The sequence below is a fragment of the Rhipicephalus microplus genome, chromosome X, assembly GCF_043290135.1.
Source record: "Rhipicephalus microplus isolate Deutch F79 chromosome X, USDA_Rmic, whole genome shotgun sequence".
NCBI classification, from domain to species: Eukaryota; Metazoa; Arthropoda; class Arachnida; order Ixodida; family Ixodidae; genus Rhipicephalus; species Rhipicephalus microplus.
Window position 1 is genome coordinate 322,999,602 of NC_134710.1, and position 18,341 is coordinate 323,017,942.

The 18,341-nt window shown below is 44.2% G+C and overlaps 1 protein-coding gene across 1 annotated transcript; it reads right to left on the reverse strand.

Moving 5' to 3' along the window:
* Positions 1 to 7,094: 7,094 nt before the first annotated feature.
* On the reverse strand, positions 7,095 to 18,074 carry LOC119162082 (neuropeptide SIFamide receptor). The gene is made up of 2 exons (XM_037414560.2): positions 17,981 to 18,074; positions 7,095 to 8,203 (listed from the first exon to the last, which is right to left on the reverse strand). Exons 1-2 carry the CDS (start codon positions 17,998 to 18,000, stop codon positions 7,438 to 7,440), a joined length of 786 nt encoding a protein of 261 aa, XP_037270457.2. The 5' UTR covers positions 18,001 to 18,074; the 3' UTR covers positions 7,095 to 7,437.
* Positions 18,075 to 18,341: the final 267 nt, after the last annotated feature.

Here is an 18,341-nt window from a genome sequence, read left to right on the forward strand (position 1 = left end):
TGTCGTGTACATAATTTAGCTACAAACGTTTTGGCACGATATGAGTTTCATTTTTGTAACCTTTTATTTCGAAACCTCTAGCTATTTATGATGCTTTGCTTATACAGTATAATAAAACTATTTATTCACTAAAATGGCTTTATCATTTTATGTTGTTAAGTAGAAAAACGTATTACATTTCTTCCTGGTGGCTTGATTAATGTGTTCTAGCATACAAGTGCCCATAATGTGAAACCCCATGTCTTAGTGGCATAAAAAGTGCTATGAAAATTCGCATCACGTCCGTGATTAAGATATTGACAGCGTCGTACAGAATATTCACAGATATATCACTCCGACCAAGCAGTAAATTCATATTTTGTCATAAAAATGAACTCATCACATGCAATATATTCTTCGCCCTGAAGTCTGTGTCCCCTGGAAACTTTATTTATTTGCAGGCCTCATATTTTTGCGGCTCAGTTTACAAATGTAGCTTTCTCCTTCATTATCCTATTGGACTCGATCACGCACGTTAGTACTGTGGGCTTAAGGGAAAAAATATTCAGTGTGCTCTCGAAAATTGTTAGCTCTACCCGAAAACGTTTTGCGGAAGAACTGCGAAGTTACCACAAAAAGACCTCATTGCTCTTCCGAAAGACGAAATGGGCGCCAAAGGCTGCACATGGCATGGAAAGGAGGGGTTCTGCTTGTGGAGTAAAGCGCCAGTTTTTCTGAGTAACTGCAGGTAATGTCCGCGCCATGTTCGAACGACCCATCAATGCCTAAACAAGCCTGCTTCCTCTCAGACGGTGCCGTAGCGTGGTGCGGTGTAGTGGTTAGTGTACGCGCATGCCGACTAAATAGTGGTTAGTGTACACGCATGCCGACTAAAGGCTGGTGCACAACGGCGAAACACTTCAAGTACACTGTACCGGCGACAAGCAGCGGTCGCGTGACCATTTGCGACTGGCGACCAAAAATCGTCTCATGTTCACACCAGCAGAGGCTGCATGCCAGCGACCGAAAGTCGCAATAGCGGAGAGTCACGTCCGGATCTCGTTATCAGTGAGAACTCTGCGCCGATCAGCTGATCGCCGCCAGCTGTGAGTGAGCAGAGCAAACCGAGCGCGCCGCATTTCTTGTTTTTATTCGTTCTCGCCAGCGCAATGAAAAAATAAGCAACAAAAATTGAGCATCGCTGATTGGTTCCAGCAACATTGCGACTGCGGTTGCGGGACTGAAAAATTGGTCAGGAGACATTAGCCAAAGCAGTCGCTTTGCGACCGTTTGCGACCGTTAGCGACTGTTTGCGACCAGTCGCAAATAGTCGCGCGTCCACTGTTAGTCGCCGGTGTGCACCAGCCCTAAGTGGTCATGGATTCAAACCCCGTGTGTTTGCTGCAAATTTTCCGAAATTTATTTCTGAGTGGGATGCTTGCTCATCTAATGTACATCTAATCAAATGACTGCACGCACTTCGAAAGGCTGGTTAAGGGAACCAAAACCTGATTTTTATTTTATGCAGGCCAACTATTGCTCCAATGAGGTGCAACCGCCACAGTGTGGTGACTCCTTCGCAGTTACTCCCAAAATGGTGCAGTGGGTGTGTCAAGTTGGTTACTTCTCTGAAGGAGCAACCTAAATATTCCTTTTACTTCTTAGAGTGTAGCTTCGGCGTGAACGAAGCACATTGAAACAAGTACAGACACCTTTTAGTACACATGAAGGCAAAATCACGAATTACTGCCTCGGTAAGACGCCGTCACACGGTAGTCATGCATGTTCCAGGCGCCTTAGCCCTCCACGTGCAATAATACTCACCACCGACGCCGCAACAAACGGTGTTGATTGACGAGAACTACGTCAGATTTAAATAACAGGTACATTTGATCTTTCACTCACAGACATTTTCGCAAAAAACAGATAAAATATCTGCAGAGCTAAGCCTTGTACTTGTCAGGCGCATGTTGGTTTGCACGCGAATAAAGACAACACGAAGCATGCTTACATGGAAGAAAGACGATATCAGGAAAAAATTTGGCACGCGTTGTTACAATCAGTAAATGCTCATATTTCTGCAGAAACTCTCGGCTTTAAATTACCCCTTGACAAAAATAGACAATTACGAAAGTGGGGGAAAGAAACAGAGATAGTAGAAAAGATGAAAATCTGGGTGTCACTTGACGCACAAACTTTTGTTCTCGTCATATGCCTCATACTTATGAGAGTTTTGGAAAGTTGAATGAAAGACTTTGCCATTCTATACAAATTCACAAAGGGTGCCAGATGTTTCACAGGATTCTTTTTGCGGAAACGTGATAATAGAGTCGTTCAATACATTTACTGCTCATGAAGCTCCCCCGTAACTCTATGGGAGAACTTCGTGTGCTGCAAGCGGAGGCCGCGGGGTGGTGCTACATCGCCGCGCGTGGGGCATCGGGTAGCTGGCAGCCGCACCACCACGCCGTTTTGATTATACGTTTCATGTTGTGCGCCTCGTGCTTGAATATTGAAAAAAATGCCACGTACATGTGGCGGACATGGGTGTTGATCTGGTTACAAGGAAAATTATGAAAAGGTGTCTAATTTATAGCTGCCTAGACAGCAAACAGTGAAAAAAGTGGAAGCGCGCTATACCACGACAAGAAACTGGTGGTTTCACATGTTCCAGCAGGTGCGTGCGTGTGGAAGCACTTACCAGTACTTATTAGTGGCAAGGATTTGCCGCGAGATGCCGACGTACTTGTCTAGTGCAAAAAAGGTACAGAGCTCACCCGCCGACCGAGCGTCGCCGCGGGAACCGTCTGATCGGCTGGAGATTGTTGAGGCTGCATCAACACTGCACGAAGCCCTCTGACTAAGCTGCCGTGGATAATGACGATGGTAATGAAGATGAGCACACTGGTTGCCTCTTCCTTTTTGCAAGCCATTAATAGAGAAGGCCAATGAGTGAAACGCTCACCACCTCTTTTTAAACAGGTACTGAGATGACCAAAAGTGTAAGGGCAAAATGCTAAACACACACAGCAACACGCACGTGAAAAATACATAGCTGAAAAATCAATAGCACACATCCAGACCCGCAGGTCGTGGGTTCGATTCCCGGCTGCGGCGGCTGCATTTCCGATGGAGGCGGAAATGTTGTAGGCCCGTGTGCTCAGATTTGGGCGCACGTTAAAGAACCCCAGGTGGTCGAAATTTCCGGAGCCCTTCACTACGGCGTCTCTCATAATCATATGGTGGTTTTGGGACGTTAAACCCCACAAATCAATAGCACACATCCATTGCTTGAAACAGAGACCAGTGCTTTGAATCGAAGCTTGCTGTAGGGTGACGGCGCAAGAGACGACGCACGTAAACTGTACAAAACTTGCGCAAGCTGTAAAAGCATGGGAAGTCAATTTTCGATATCAATGCGGGATGACCTCGAAAAGATAATTTTTTTGCGTCACTTGATAAGGGCGCCGAAGTGGGACGCAGTCGGTCAGTTTTTACGTTTGAAAAAGCATGAAGTGGTTCCACCTTAACAATAAAAACGATAAAAACAGGGAAAACATCGCGTGACTAAGCTACACAGCAAAGTAAATGACTAGAAAACTGCATTACATCACCTACTGAACTTTAATTAAGCTACGGCACCGTAGTGACAAGTCAACGCAAAACAAAACACAAAAACATGGCAAAAGCTGTGTGGAGTATTGCTTGATCCTTATCAGTGATCACTTGCTCAATTAAAAGCAGGTATTCATTCAAACTGGCGGTTGTTTTGATAAGTAGGAGGCTACTTAAAGATATATGTATCCGTTTACAAACACCGAATGTATACATAGCCTGCAAGGTTGGATATGCGCTTTAAAAACTTGAAACCATGGCACTTCCGCCACTCGTTAAGAACCACCAGAGACGTTGGAGAACTCTCCATGGATTGTACACAAATGTTTACTAGATGCTTAAAGAAAAAAAAAAGTATGCTTTTATAGTGGTAGCATATCTCATAGTATTATCAGCATGGCGTAAAGTTTCTAGCTTCAAGGCGTCATTCGACGCTTCATTTATCTGTAATACAGCTCTCCCAAATTCGTTGAAGCTAACATCAATCTGAAAACGAAATCAACTTTCAAGGATACATTTAACTAGGTTTCACAGTTCCGGCGCGCGCCGTACAACTGCAGTGCCGGGGCCCCTCCGATGCCCCGACGCTGGCGAGGGCGCCCCTAGCGGTTTTTGTTGTCCCTATGTCAAACTTTCACCGAAGCTTCATGACCAGGATAAGTATTGCAGGACTCTGGTGATACCAAATAAGACTTGCTACTTCTACTTTTTATAGCACTAGATTTGCCAAGAATACGACGAGCAACAGGAAGTGCAGGCACTGTATGCATAATACCAATACAGCATGAATAAGATTGTTGCATTGTTCTTCAGCACAGACCAGAATAACCAGTCTTCGAACAACGGCGCTAGTGCGGCCACAGAAAAATGACAAAAAACTTCCCCATTGCTTCTTTTTGCTGTTGTTACGCTATTGTTACTTTTCAGAAAGGTATTGTTATGTTTGTTTTTTCATGTGCAGAAGCAACACGGCAATACATATTGAGCCACTCTGCTGAAATTGAACGCGATGAGCTTTTGTAATGAGTCAGGCTTGGGCCTCGACCTCTTAGTTGCGGTATTAGCAAGGAACAGAAGTTGCAGCGACTCCTATTTTTAGTGAGCATTCGCTGGCTGTGTTTTTATTTCTCCACAGCATGCACTTTGAACCATGTTTCCTCTTTTGTCACCATTAATATCTAAGACGCGGCCCTCATACCTTGCTGACTGGTGATTCCTGAATTGATCTTTTAACCACCCTAATATTACAAAACTCAGAGTCAACTTCAACTACGCATGTTGGTGCCATACGAAGGCTGTCACACAAATGGCATCTCGTATTGACAGTGAAGTGCACAATAAGACTGTAAACCATGCCGGTAAATAAAGGGGTGTAGCCACAGTTTTTCTATTACCCGCCGAATGTTTTTAACAATCGTGTTTATGACTCACAAGTTAACCACAGCATAAATTATTATAAGTTGTCAAGTACGAGTAAAGTTAAAGATTTATCAAACGCTTTAATCGCGTTCTTTTTTCTCGTCCCTACGGGTGCACTAGAAACTAAGCAAGGACGGATGACACGGAGAAAAAAAAGTTACGTCACGCGTACGTCATCACATTCGAACAAGCACGGCTTACTGTCAGCGGGGTGGCATGCCTGGGCGTGGACAAGTGACGGCTCCCTGCGGCGGCAACGGTAGCTATGCCACTCACTATGCTCAAGTCAGCCAATAGCCGTAGGCTCGGGTATGCGGCGTGGTCATTTGAGTATATATCCTAATTTGTAGCAAGGAGAGGGAAAGATTAAAGACGTATTTTGAAAACTGTAACTTTCAGGCCGCATGCTGCACTCTCATGTTTGGCTCACGCGTTCTCTGTACCCTCGACGACCAAACGGCAGCGTTTAAGGACTACCGTGATGGAGTAATGTAGCGATCATTTCTCTGCACAGCGTCTGCCTTCCTCGATGGTGATTTTCTTAAAGCCACCCTCGTAAGAACGCGTAATCATACATATCAGCCAGGAATATTGTAGGCATTCGATCTGTGATTGTTTCAACGGACGAAAAGAACGATATCTGAGCTTCCGTTTTCAGCAATCGTCGTAATGTTTCACGCGTAGCTGCTCATTTTTTCAGCGTTTTGAGAGGAACAAAAAAAAAAGTGCCGTAGTTAACAGGGTGCATCTATCCAAGGAGCTTCCTTGTGCGCCGCTTAGAATTTCTTATTTAATTAAAAACGCATATTAGTTAATTTTGCTCCTTAAGAGAGCCCCTGGTGTCTTTCTTCTCTGTATGTTAGAGCTGTTACAGCAATTTCTCAATGACACTTTGCTTTGGTGTTGTGCACTCATTCGATGAGAAAATCGCCCCGTTCAATAACCGATAGGTACATCCCCACTCCTCCTGCCCACCCCCACAGAATTAGTTTATAAATATAATTTCAATTTAGAATAAAGAAGCACTGAATTCTTTCATGAGTACTTATATCTGCTTATATCTAAGATTCTAAGAGACACAGCAGGGCACATGTATGGACACATACGCTAATTGTACTGGCTATTTTCTTTGTGTGCACTTCAGACTCGCAACATAAATTAACGAGCAGTGAAAACCTTGCCATACAAATATTATGATCCTCTTTTTTCAGCACTGTCAAGTATATATAACTATACTGTAAAGATCTTAAAGATTTTGGTAAAGACATCAAAAGAAGATAACTTCTTTGCCTAACCTGTAAAAGTCTTTGCGCCCTAAAAGAAATTAAGGACCTTAAAAGAAAATAACTCGACTTATATAAATGGGCTTTAAGAAAGGCCAAGCGATACCAGTGTGAAACGGCCTATGTCTGAGCTCACATACTTGAAGAGTAATATACAGACTACATGTTTTTAAATACAGCAGCTTCCTTCCAAAGGAGCATTGTTGATATGCCAGACAGAACTACGCAACCTAACCAGATTTTCTGTAAATTTCAGTTTTTCTTTATAATCAGCAACATGAAGGTTGAAGGTAGTCGCCTTTATATTTCGGCCAGTGTCAGAATTGTTCCTCTAATAATGTAGTATCTGAATATTCAAGTTCCATAAGTTGCAATGTACTGAACATGAGTGCCACAATCGTAATCACGTCCTGCATAAAGTTCTGGATATAGCCAAAAATACAGCCTAATTTCGCTTAGTTTCCCGGCTATAACTAGCACGTTAGCCAGGACCTGACTAAGAGTGTACGCGTCAAATCACAAGTTCATTATTAAAAGCTATTTTGCTAATATTAAAATTAAGGTGCACGGTATACTGTTGTTACGTCAGCTAGGCTGAAACAATACGTGTAGCACCAGTTGTAAGATATATACCTTAGTTACAAAGAACATCTCCGTGTCGAGTGTCCTCGTTTCTTATTATGTTTACGCTCTTACACCTGTGGACATATAATCAGGTGCCGCCCATTTCTCTATTGGAGACCTTTACTAACCTTGACAACTGGTAAAAAAACCTAACATAAAATACTCACCACAGTTTTTTTTACAATTGTTCAAGAGATAAACAATGTGTTATATTTGTTATGGTACATTCCAGAAACGTTCATGTGCAGCTATGAGGATTTAAGATGCCTTAGCGTCTCAACCGTTTCTTTCGGACAGGAATTTGTGACCGAATCAGACGCCGTAGGAAGGAGGAATGTATAGTGTCAGATGAGCTTTGAGAATAATAAATAATGCTCAGGCTGCTGTGCAAAGGTGGAAGCTCTGTGAGCCTATAATTTGCCTTTGCGCCATCGTGCGCGTACACTACGAGGCAAACACAAATCGTGAATGTATGATCTGCCAGCTACATATTTGCGGCGTTTTTCACCCGCCAAAGTCAGAATACATTAGAAAGGCGTGAATCCTTCCTGTGCGCTACAGCCTGGGAAGTCCTCACGCTCGAAGGCCGGTTGCAGGAGAGCTCGTGGCGCGCCACACTGGGCGCCGAGCGCCGACGCACACCATCAGCGCTGTCGGAGCAGCAGCTGCAGCAGTTGCAACGGAAAAGGATCGCCTTGAAGCCCATGCGGAACTTGCTATTGAAGAACGCGTACAGGATGGGGTTGATGCAGCTGTTGGAGGCACCTAGCCACTGGGCGACCGGAGCGGCCACCTCGATGAGCGACTGCTCGAGGCTTCCATCGGCCAGTGGCTCGCCCATCTTGAGCCTCGCGAAGATGGCGTACAGGGGAAGCCACGAAATGGCGAACACCACGACCACGACGAGCAGCATTTTGGCCACTTTGATCTTGGAGCGCTGTATGATATTCTCCACGCCGAAGTCATGCGTCTCACCCGGTGGACGGCGGCGCCACACCTTGAGCCAGATGAACACATAGCAAAGCGTGATGACGCACAGCGGCAGCAGGTAGCAGAGCACCAGGTTGGCCACGATGAAGTACAGCACGCCCATTCCCTCGGTGGGCCAGTCCTCGCGGCACACCTGCAGCGTGGTCTCGCTGTCACTCAGCATGGGCATCAGTCGGAAGAAAAAGGTCCATGGCAGCGTTATCGTCAAGCTGAACGCCCAGATGATGGCGATGACGACGCGGCACGTGCGCAGGCTGATTTGTCGCTTCATAGGGTAGCAGATGGCGTAGTATCTGGAAAAGCGAGAAAGCAAAGGACGCAGAGGTTGTAGTATGAAACTTCGCAATAATTCCACCGTCACTACACGTGAGGAATATTACGCGTTATTCTTCATTTATTGTTTTGCTGATCCCCCTCTTCAGAAAAAGAACAATGTTTTTCAGCTCACCTCAGATATACCTACGCATAACTTGACAGCCCTCTCTCCTTCCCCTTTATCCTACAGCATTCAATTAAACTTGTAGAAAAGGACGTATCCAACTGTGGAACAAAAAACAATGAGCGGGTCGAATATGAGGGGTGCTGCCGGCTGCAGGCCCAGCTTACGTGTTTGACGGACCTGTCAGCATTGGAAGAGCTGCCCAAAAAATCATGCCTGTGCAGGACTTCTCAATTAGTAACACTCCAATGCCCACGAACAGTTATGCCTTCAGAAATATTGCGAGAAAACGCTCACTCTTTTTACTCTTCTTGTACAGTTCCTTTCAGGTAAAATAAGAATGAAATTTCGTTTGAGACATAACCTAATTAGTACTGTTTCCAAATAATTAATTCCTCTCGTATAATATGCAGGTCACTGTACCTTCTTCATAACATGTCAAATCTTCAATAGCTGCTTGTCATTTATTTAGGTATTACGTTCAATGTATCAAATATGATACAGTGGGCATTACAGAGTGAAGGACTATCGAAGCTTTTCACAACAAGCACAAAGAAGAATAAAGGTGACGATCTATTTTAACTGCAGCACAACAAATTGAACCTCATATTTCCCTAATTGGCTTAAGGATTGAAGCAGCCTGAAACTGCGGATTAAGCGGATGTGCCTACCCGTTGCTTCAGGTTGCAACTCTCAAACACGTCAAGATTTGTGAACCTTCTTCTAGACTGTTTTTATGCTCACCACGGCTTTTTTTGTGTGTGTGTGTGTGATGCACGTGTTGCTGTATTCTTGTAAAATATTTATTTCATAATATCATTGGTCCCTATACTTGCACAATTAGTTACGTTCGGGCATAGAATTAGCTCCAGCCAGTATGAGCGGAAAATCTTAAAAGTAAAGAAAATAGGACGCATACTGCCATTTTGTTTTGTTGTGAATCGCCCTTAAAAAATCGATTATCATTGACGTGGAATTTTTCTTGGGCTTCGAAATGCAACAGTCAGATTTGCAGTCCAGTCATTATTGAAGAGATTAGTCTACTGCGGTGTCGATCAACAGAACAACGAAGTCATGGTTCTCTCATATATTTCCTGTCAGCCTGATTTTCCTGTGAGCGGCACACATCCATATCTATACATCTGGTAATGACCTGCTTTGAACGTTTGTACATATATATGTTGCACCAGCGTCTCTCCAACTGGTTAAACTTTTGCTGGTAAAGCCTGCATGTTCTGGTACACGCTGTTGAGCTGTACTTATGAGCGAATTATTGATCTGATGCCCCAGACGTGGGTGTTTGTGTTTGCTTTTTTTGCAATAGAATTTGCAGGAACATAGTGTACGCTTCTTCGAAACTTTCTGTGTTTTTCCATCAGCTGTAAAATATTTAGACCAAAATTTACACCACGCCAGTCGTTAGGTGGTTTCGTTCGACATTATGAAAGTTTAAACGCATAGGTACTGTGCATGAAACTATACATCAAATTTACAACAGTTTTCTTTTGTGGTAAAGAAAGCATCACTTTACAGTGGTAATTCCAATGAAGCTGACGGTATGAAAGAAAGTCCACAAAACTCGGCGTGGCAGTGGGAAGCGGTCTCGTTCAAATTCATCGATAGCTCTTGACATCCTTAATATATTACCCATGTGACATAAACCGCCATACATTTGAAAGTGTCAACTTGTTGCGATGCAATGAAGGCTCGGCGAAGGGTTCTTTTTTTTTTGTAGCTCTGAAAATTTAATTCGTCTCGCGGTGTACCTTCAACTACATTTGTCAAAGAGCGAAAAACCACAAACTTATTGTAAACAGCGCTGCTTCGTGCGGCTTCTGGTTTTAATTTGACAAAGTCATCATCAAGTAATCGCGAAAAAAAAAACGTGCTGGAGTTTAAAGTGAGCAGATACTTGCGCGCAACGAGTGCATTGCAAACGGAACAGTAATTGCGTAAATTTGCATCATGAATGACCGACCCTTTACTCTGGAGAAGATCTTCGGAGCGTGGCCTTCACGTACTTCAGCCCAGAAAGCCACACCAGCCCTTCTGCAATTCTTCAGTGCAACGTCACTGTGCGACCACCTGTGAAACCAGAAATGTGTTTGCACTGTGCGTGTTATGTGCAATGTGTATCTGCTCCTCTCTCTCTCTCTATTTCTTCCTCATTCCCTTCTCTTCCGTGTAGGGTAGCAAACCGGACTTAGTCTAGTTAACCTTTTCACATTTTCACTCTTTTCTCTCTGTCAACTTAGCTAAAAGAAAAAAAATACCGACAACTACGAGCTTGATACTGGCAAAACACAGCGAGAGGTGGCGTGAGATACGGAACGCGATAGCGCACCACCAGGCCCAGGCGTATTGCACAACACACCAGGCATATTGCACAACACAGCTGATTGAGTTCTACCATGATTTAGTGTCCGAGGTTGAAGACAACGGTCAAGCAGACTGTGTTTTCTTAGATTTCAGAAAGGCGTTTGACACCGTGTGCCATCCCTTGCTTCTTCGGAAACTCGAAAGGGCAAATATTGATAAGAAAGTACTGAATTGGATAGCTTGTTATCTATCAGAGCGTTGACAATGTGTCATTCTCAAACGGTACTACTTCTTCTACGGTGGAAGTAACATCGGGTGTCCCTCAAGGGTCCGTTTTAGGGCCGCTACTGTTTTTAGTTTACATTAATGATATTCCTGCTGGCATTACTTATCGAATACGTTTATTCGCTGACGACTAAGTTGTGTACAAAAAATAAAAAAAATGAACAGGATTGCATTGAATTGCAGGCTGACCTCACCCGAATTTCACAATGGTGTGATAAGTGGAAAATACAACTTAATGTGAAAAAATGTGTGCACGTGTCTTTTACTAAAAAAAAGAAAAAGAATGAAGCACGTTACTTTTTGAACGGTGACGTCATTGATCATCAATCAATGTATAAACACTTGGGTGTAACACTTACGAGCGACTGTTCATGGAATGCGCATGTACATGCTGTAGTTGCAAAAGCTGCCAGAGCCCTAAATTTCATTCAACGAAATCTGAGATCCTCCCCTGCTGTCCTAAAAATTACTGCGTATAAATCATTCGTCCGCCCGATTCGGGAATATGCATGTTGTGTGTGGGGTCCGCGCCAAAAGTCCTTGATTTATCTGACCGAGAAAATACAGAACAGAGCGGAAAGGTTCGTTCTCAGTTGGTATAAGCAAGGTGACAGCTGTACTGAAATGAAAAACGAGCTGGGATGGGAAGCGCTCTCCTCTCGCAGAAGAAAATCGCGTTTGAAATTGTTATTTCAGATATACCATAAGAAGACTGGCATCAATAAAGACACTTACCTTAAACCACCGCATTATCTGTCTAGAAGGTGTGATCATGACCTTAAGATTCAAGAATACCAGACTGGAACGAACCTTTATGCTAATGCTTTTTTGTTCATACTGTACAAGAGTTGAATCAATTGTCTTGTGACCAAGTGTGCTGTCATAACGAAGACTTGTTTTTTTCAGAGCTGTAACCCCCCCCCCCCTTACACGCCTTTGGGCAAAGCAGGCTATTTCTGAATAAAGAATGAAGAAAATAAAGAACATTGGATACGTCAGTGTCAACACCGCACCGACAGCTTGCCTTGAAATTCTATATCAACGCGAAAAAGCGGTGAAGTGCATATGATGGAAAAGCGGTGCTCAAATGCAAGCAGCGTCGCTCCTATATATGTCTATACATAGGCAACCCCTATAACGCGCTGTTCACCAGGGGGTTCACGGTTTCTTTGGAGGTCAAAAAAAAAAAAACGCCACAAAATGCGGGGAACAGAAGCAACATTTCCTCTTATACGAAATTCTGCATGCAACTAAAGTATTTGCCTGTGTGGTCTCATGTTGTTCTATACGCGCAGCGAGACTGGCAGTTAAGTGAAAATCGAACCGCGAAGGTGAACGAATAAACACGCCTGACCAGATGGCCCAGTAGGCTTTGTCTGCCTGGCGAGTGCGATGTATAAACAGTGGCAGGCGCCTCCGACTTGGAGGAACAACGGACCGGTCGAAACAAACGAGTCACCCAGCCCAGATTTGAGCTTGCCGGCGGCTACGGATGTAAAACTCAGTGAGGCGAAAAACCGCCCTAGGAAATTCTAGCGCAAGGCAAATATAGCCAGTTGTACATTCCGCGTGAAGTGGTTGCCTGCATGTGTCTCAAAAGGTTCACCATTGGCCCGGCAGTGCTTGTTTTTACTCAAGTTATTTGCTGCTCCCGCCGCCTCTGGAGTGCGAGAATTTGCATGCATGGGTGCCCGATTTTACTCTATACAATGGTCGAATCGGCCACTTGTAGCCCTTAATGCGCTATAGGTGGCATGTTTAGGAGAACGCCATTTTGGAGTGCTGTTTAAGAGAATAGTTTGGTGGCACCTACCTAAATAGTAAATCATGGCTACTCATATCACCTCGGGGCATGATGGAAGAATGTACGTCTGAAACCACCAGAATAGTTCAGCGTTTTGATGTCCGTGAATTGATTCATCACTCAGTGTCGGCCAAGGTATGTGCGCCACTGAGAGACAGATAAATGGACCGCCCTTTTCAGTTATATCCCTGGAGGCGTTAGCATGCTTTATCCTCTGGCTTGCTCCTCCCTCCAGGTGCCGGCACACACACACACACACACACACACACACACACACACACACACACACACACACACACACACACACACACGCACAAACAAACGTATGTTGTATACAACAGCATGCAGTACAAATAAATAAATTAATACATACACACAAACACAATATACACGAAAGGGGAGGGGATGTTGTTACGGCGAAGTGCGTATCCTCAAAAACACCAGCGCCATACTGGTACGTATTCGGAGCCTCGTCATGAACTTTTTGTAGAATATGAGGACTGAGCAGGCAAGAAAAACCTTGTATTCACGGAATTAGTTTTCAAGTTTCCTACACAAACTACTTTAAGCACAAGATTGGACAGTCCCCCTGGTGTGCAGAACATCTAAAGGCTGGCGCACACCAGCGACTAGCAGCGGTCGCGCGACCATTTGCGACTGCTCGCAAACAGACGCAAACGGTCGCAAACGGTCGCGAAGCAACTGCTTTGACTAGTCGCTTCCTGACCGATTTTTCAGTCGCGCGACTGCGGCCGCAAAGCTGCTGGAACCAATCAGCGATGCTCAATATTTGTTGTTTGTGTTTTCATTGCGCTGGCGCACTCTAAAAAAAGAGCGAGTAAAAAGGGTGTCTTTTTGTTCCACAATATTATTCGTCATCTATATTGCGTTCCATTCTTTCGCTATCGCCCCGCGCCCGGTACATTCCGGTCACGATCGACATGCCCATTATCAGGGTAACATTGCATTCTCGATAGGAAAGTGACCAGTGCCGAGTTCTCAAGAAAGGAAGCGCACGCAAGCTTGATGACGATTATTGTTGTGGGACAAAAAGACACCCTTTTTACTCGATATTTTTTTAGAGTGCGAGAACGGATAAAAACAAGAAACGAGGCACGCTTGGTTTGCACCGCTCTCTCAGCTGGTGGCGATCAGCTGATCAGCGCAGAGTTCTCACTGATAACGAGATCCGGACGTCGCTCGCATGCAGCCCCTGCCGATGTGAACATCAGACGCTTTTTGGTCGCCAGTGCAAATGGTCGCGAATGGTCGCGCGACCGCTGCTAGTCGCCGGTGTGCGCCAGCCTTAAAACTCAGTAGGACTAAAGACACGTCCTTTGTGAAGATTCCCGGTATTACTCAAATTGACAAGTTCTGCAGACAGCCACACATTTCCAATGTGGCTTAAGATTGAAACTATGGCATCTCCGAATCAATAAGAAAATTTAGCCATTTTCCAGGACGAATGAAGGGTATGTGAAATGTGACGTTAGCTAAATTTTGTGGTGATAAAGCAAGACCAATGTTGCGTCTTAAACATAAACCTATGCGTTTTTATTTTCTTTGCTTGTTGCTTGATTATTCTTTCCTTTACGGGTCTTTGTCTTTCTGGCTATGTGTACCTTGAAGTGCAAGGTAACGAGTTTGCTTTGAAGCAGTCAGCGAATAAGTGTACGCTTCTTTCAACGTGTAAAAACTTGACTTTTCAATGTTTCGGCAGCCTGGATTTTCTATAGTTTCTTTACACTTCCTGCTCCACCACGGTGTTCTAGTGGCGATGAAACTCGGCTGCTGACACGCAGGTAACGGGATCAAATGCCGGGTTGCGGCGGCTGCATTTTCAATGGAGGCGAAAATGTGTCGGGCTATGTGCTCAGATTCGGGTGCACGTCAAAGAATCCCAGGTGGTCGAAATTACTGAAGCCCTTCACTACGGCGTCTGTCATAACCATATGGGTGATTTGGGACGTTAAAACCCACATAACAATCAATGTTCATCCTCGAAAGGCGCCGTCACTATAGGAACCTTTGCACGTATGAATGAGCTATCACTGGCAACTTGTAACCTCGCCCTAAATTTGCCGCAGTTTAATGCGCCTACAGCGGTTTTCTGCTGAGTCCGGTAAATGAGCCAACCTGCGAACTTGGTGACGAGACTGGGACGTGAGCAGCATTGAGGGAGCTTGAAAGAGGCGCACGCGAAAGCGTCCTGGTAGAATCGGCTTTACGTGAAATGTCTGAGTCTGCCGCAGCGTTGTTTCTCGAGATTCCACTGCCAGCTTGAACTTACATGACTTTTTCACGCTGTGTAATTGCTGTCATACTACACATGTGTTATTTTGGAAACTATATTAAATCATTATGCCTCCTAAAGAACCGTGAAACGAACACTGAAGCAGCCACCTATCAAAACTACCGTCTTAGTTTACGATGGAAGTGTTGTCAAGTCAACATCACGATCTTTCCCTGAGTCATCGGCTGGCGCTCTTTCTTTCACACTTTTACCTCAGCCATTCAAACTGATGCGAGCTTGGGCACAGGGAGGAAGCATGCGGTGCACGTGGTGTCCCAGTAGTAAAGCTATCTTTATTGAGGGGACGGGCCAGAAGGCTGCGGGGAGACGGTGTATAAATATCTCCGACAGGCCTCTGTTGAGCGTACCGAATCCAAGTAAGTCTCGCATATGGAGGAGGTGAAAGAGGAAATACGGGGAGTGAAACCAGACGTGCACCTTTCTTGCCTCCTACTCTGGTGGAAATGAATGAATGAACGAAAATAAAGAAAGAAGGTGAAGGAAGGTGTCATCAGGGTGGTAGAGAGAGTAAAAGGCAAGCGTGGGGCAGAGGACGCCATTCAGTCGTGATACTATTATGCAGTAATGTCTCGCATTTTTGTATATATAAACATCGCGTCTATCGCTCCACACATCTAATATTAAGAAGTAATCAGACTTATTTTATAACTGTTGCTCAATATCTGGTCTGTGGCCAGTTGCCATTTTAGTGCCACGTACAAATTTAGCGTGAGTGCTACCACTGAATTCGAGGTCAGTATAATGACGTTGTATCTGTTGGTGGTTAAATACTATATTCTGGCAATGATGTTATGCGAAGTCTTGTATAACGAATGCTGTATGTCCTCTGAAACATTCTAATAATATTCTAAAGTCATCCGACAAAGATAATATTTGTTCATGGAGGTTTTTTTTTTTTACAAGGGCAAAATGATCTAAACGGTACAGCAGACAGGTGCGTATTAAGATGCAAGCTGTTGTACTGAAATGACACGTACGAAAAACTTTCATCCTGTAGTGATGCTTGACGTGTTTGATGAAAAGCGAGCAGGCATTGGCAAGGAGCATGCTAATGGAAAAAAAATGTGACTGCAGGCCAAGAAATTCCTCAGTTTTCAGCTTTCATGAACACACACGCGAAAACTAACATGTGCACGCACACACACAAGCACACGCAACCACATACGCACGCAAGCACGCAGACGCACACTCGCGAATTAATGCACGGTCAGGCACGACATTTCATGCTAAGATACTTCACATAAAAAAAGATACAGTGATTCATGATGGTGGGTATGACATTAGCAGAAACAGCCACCCATTGAAAAAGCCACGAACGAAAAAAAAAAGAAAGCTGCATCAGTTTCCCCTGGATTCACCTTCCCAACACCATCGTTTGCCCTTGAGATTGCATTGCAAAATCATTGTGCACAGAAGTAATATTATTTGCCACAGACACAATGACGCATTTGCAATTCATACGTAAAGGTTTCCATACAAATCATCCCAATCTGCTGAGCTTTGCCAGCAAAGCAAATATGCATGCCCCCATGAGGAGAAAATCCTCTGACGTTCAAATCAGTTTCAATTCCAAGGTGAATAAATAGCTAAAGAATAAATAGCTCTATTGCAAACGCAGCTGATCACGGAACACAATTATTTGCTATAGAAAGCAGATGCTCACACGGCAAGCAGCTTGGTACATGATGGCTCGCAAGTGCACCATATTAGCCCGACTCGCAGCCAAGGCGTGCGTTTATAAAAATAAATGCGCAAATGTAATTTAGGTGCTTGGCTAAATGCGCTCAAATATTTCCATCTTGTTTGTACACGAAAAAAATAAACCCACCTAGCACAGATAAAAAATGAAAATTGGGCGTCATGCCCTCCTTAGAAAACGAGTAAACCCATACGCTCATACATTCTTATAGTCACTTGGTACGTTTAAAAGACTTGTAAAACAAGGTAAATATATCCAATTCAGTCATTGTACAAAAAAAAAGCCAGGCCTGCATAGAACGGGCAGCACAGTCACAGCGAAAGGTACAAGAGTGACCTTTTAGAGTCTTCTTTAAACCCTCTCTGGGTAACTGCTACAATCACATTTGCTAGGCACCAACTATGCCATACATTATCATAATTTTTGTGTTGTATAAGCCACCATTCACTATCCTATCTTTTGTCGTTCTTCGGAGAAGCGTAGTATCCGCTAGACACTTGCTAGAAATGTTGTGCAATTTTTTAATGCAGTGGCTGACGACGATGAAGAATTATGCCGTAAGTGGGTGTGTGCCACGATCACTACGTGATAAAGAGCAAGTTTTCAAATTAGTAGGAGAATTTGACTAGCCACTCAGTACACAATTCGCATTGTGTGATGCCTGGTTGTTCCTTTGATGATCTAAAACGCTTTATTACTCATATTACCGCGATTCCTTTCCCGACATCAAGCCTGCCTAAGGCCAGTTTAGAAACGAGTTACAAGTGCCGGCGTGAATCAGTGGTAAAAAACGGGGCTGGCACGCAGCCAGGGTTTGAATCCCATTGTGTCCTTGGCGTTTCTCTGTTTAATGAGTTTTTTTCTTACTTCTCGAGATACTGGTTACAGACACTGGCGGCGGCGGCAGTGGCGGCGGCGGCGGCAGTGGCGGCGGCGGCGGCGGACAACTATGGCACCACGCGTGACCAGCGTCCTGATCTGTTAACAACTTTTACTGGAAAACAGAAAATCTTCGAGTTCATCAATGATTCGTTCACAGTTGGAAAGAAGCTAATATATCAGAATCTGTGGCTTCAGATTTTGACTGAATTTTGTGTCTACAAACCATAGGGTACGATAAGAGTGATGCAGATCTTATCTGCCCTCACATTTAGAGACGTAAACTGTTCTTACATGTTCAAAAAGGGATGGCTGAATAAAAGTACAATACCTGTCTATCGAAATGGCCATGAGTGTGTTGACAGATGCACAAACGGAGACTCCTTGCAGATATGAGACGCTCTTGCAAACGAACAAACCCAAGAGCCAAGCTGGAACGAAACAAACATAGAAGAGACATCAATCGTGTAGCTCTCCTGCGTCCGAGCGGAAGAACATATCAGTGACAGAACCAGTAAAGAAAATGTAAACGAGTTCAATTAGCGAATGACGTTTGTGTATCAGAATTGTACCTTTCACATGAATATAGAATGCAAAAGTTGGGCAAGTCTCAAACGCAAGTCACCCCACTTTATTGCTTTATGAGCACATTATTGCTTGAATAAAACAGGTCGAAACACCGTTTCTTAAGC

Bases quoted from the DNA above. Each gene is read 5' to 3' on its own strand.
- LOC119162082 (XM_037414560.2), bottom strand. From the start codon at position 18,000: ATGGCCATTTCGATAGACAG. The intron at 8,204-17,980 runs GTATTGTACTTT...TCGCTTTTCCAG, and splicing joins ATGGCCATTTCGATAGACAG to ATACTACGCCATCTGCTACC.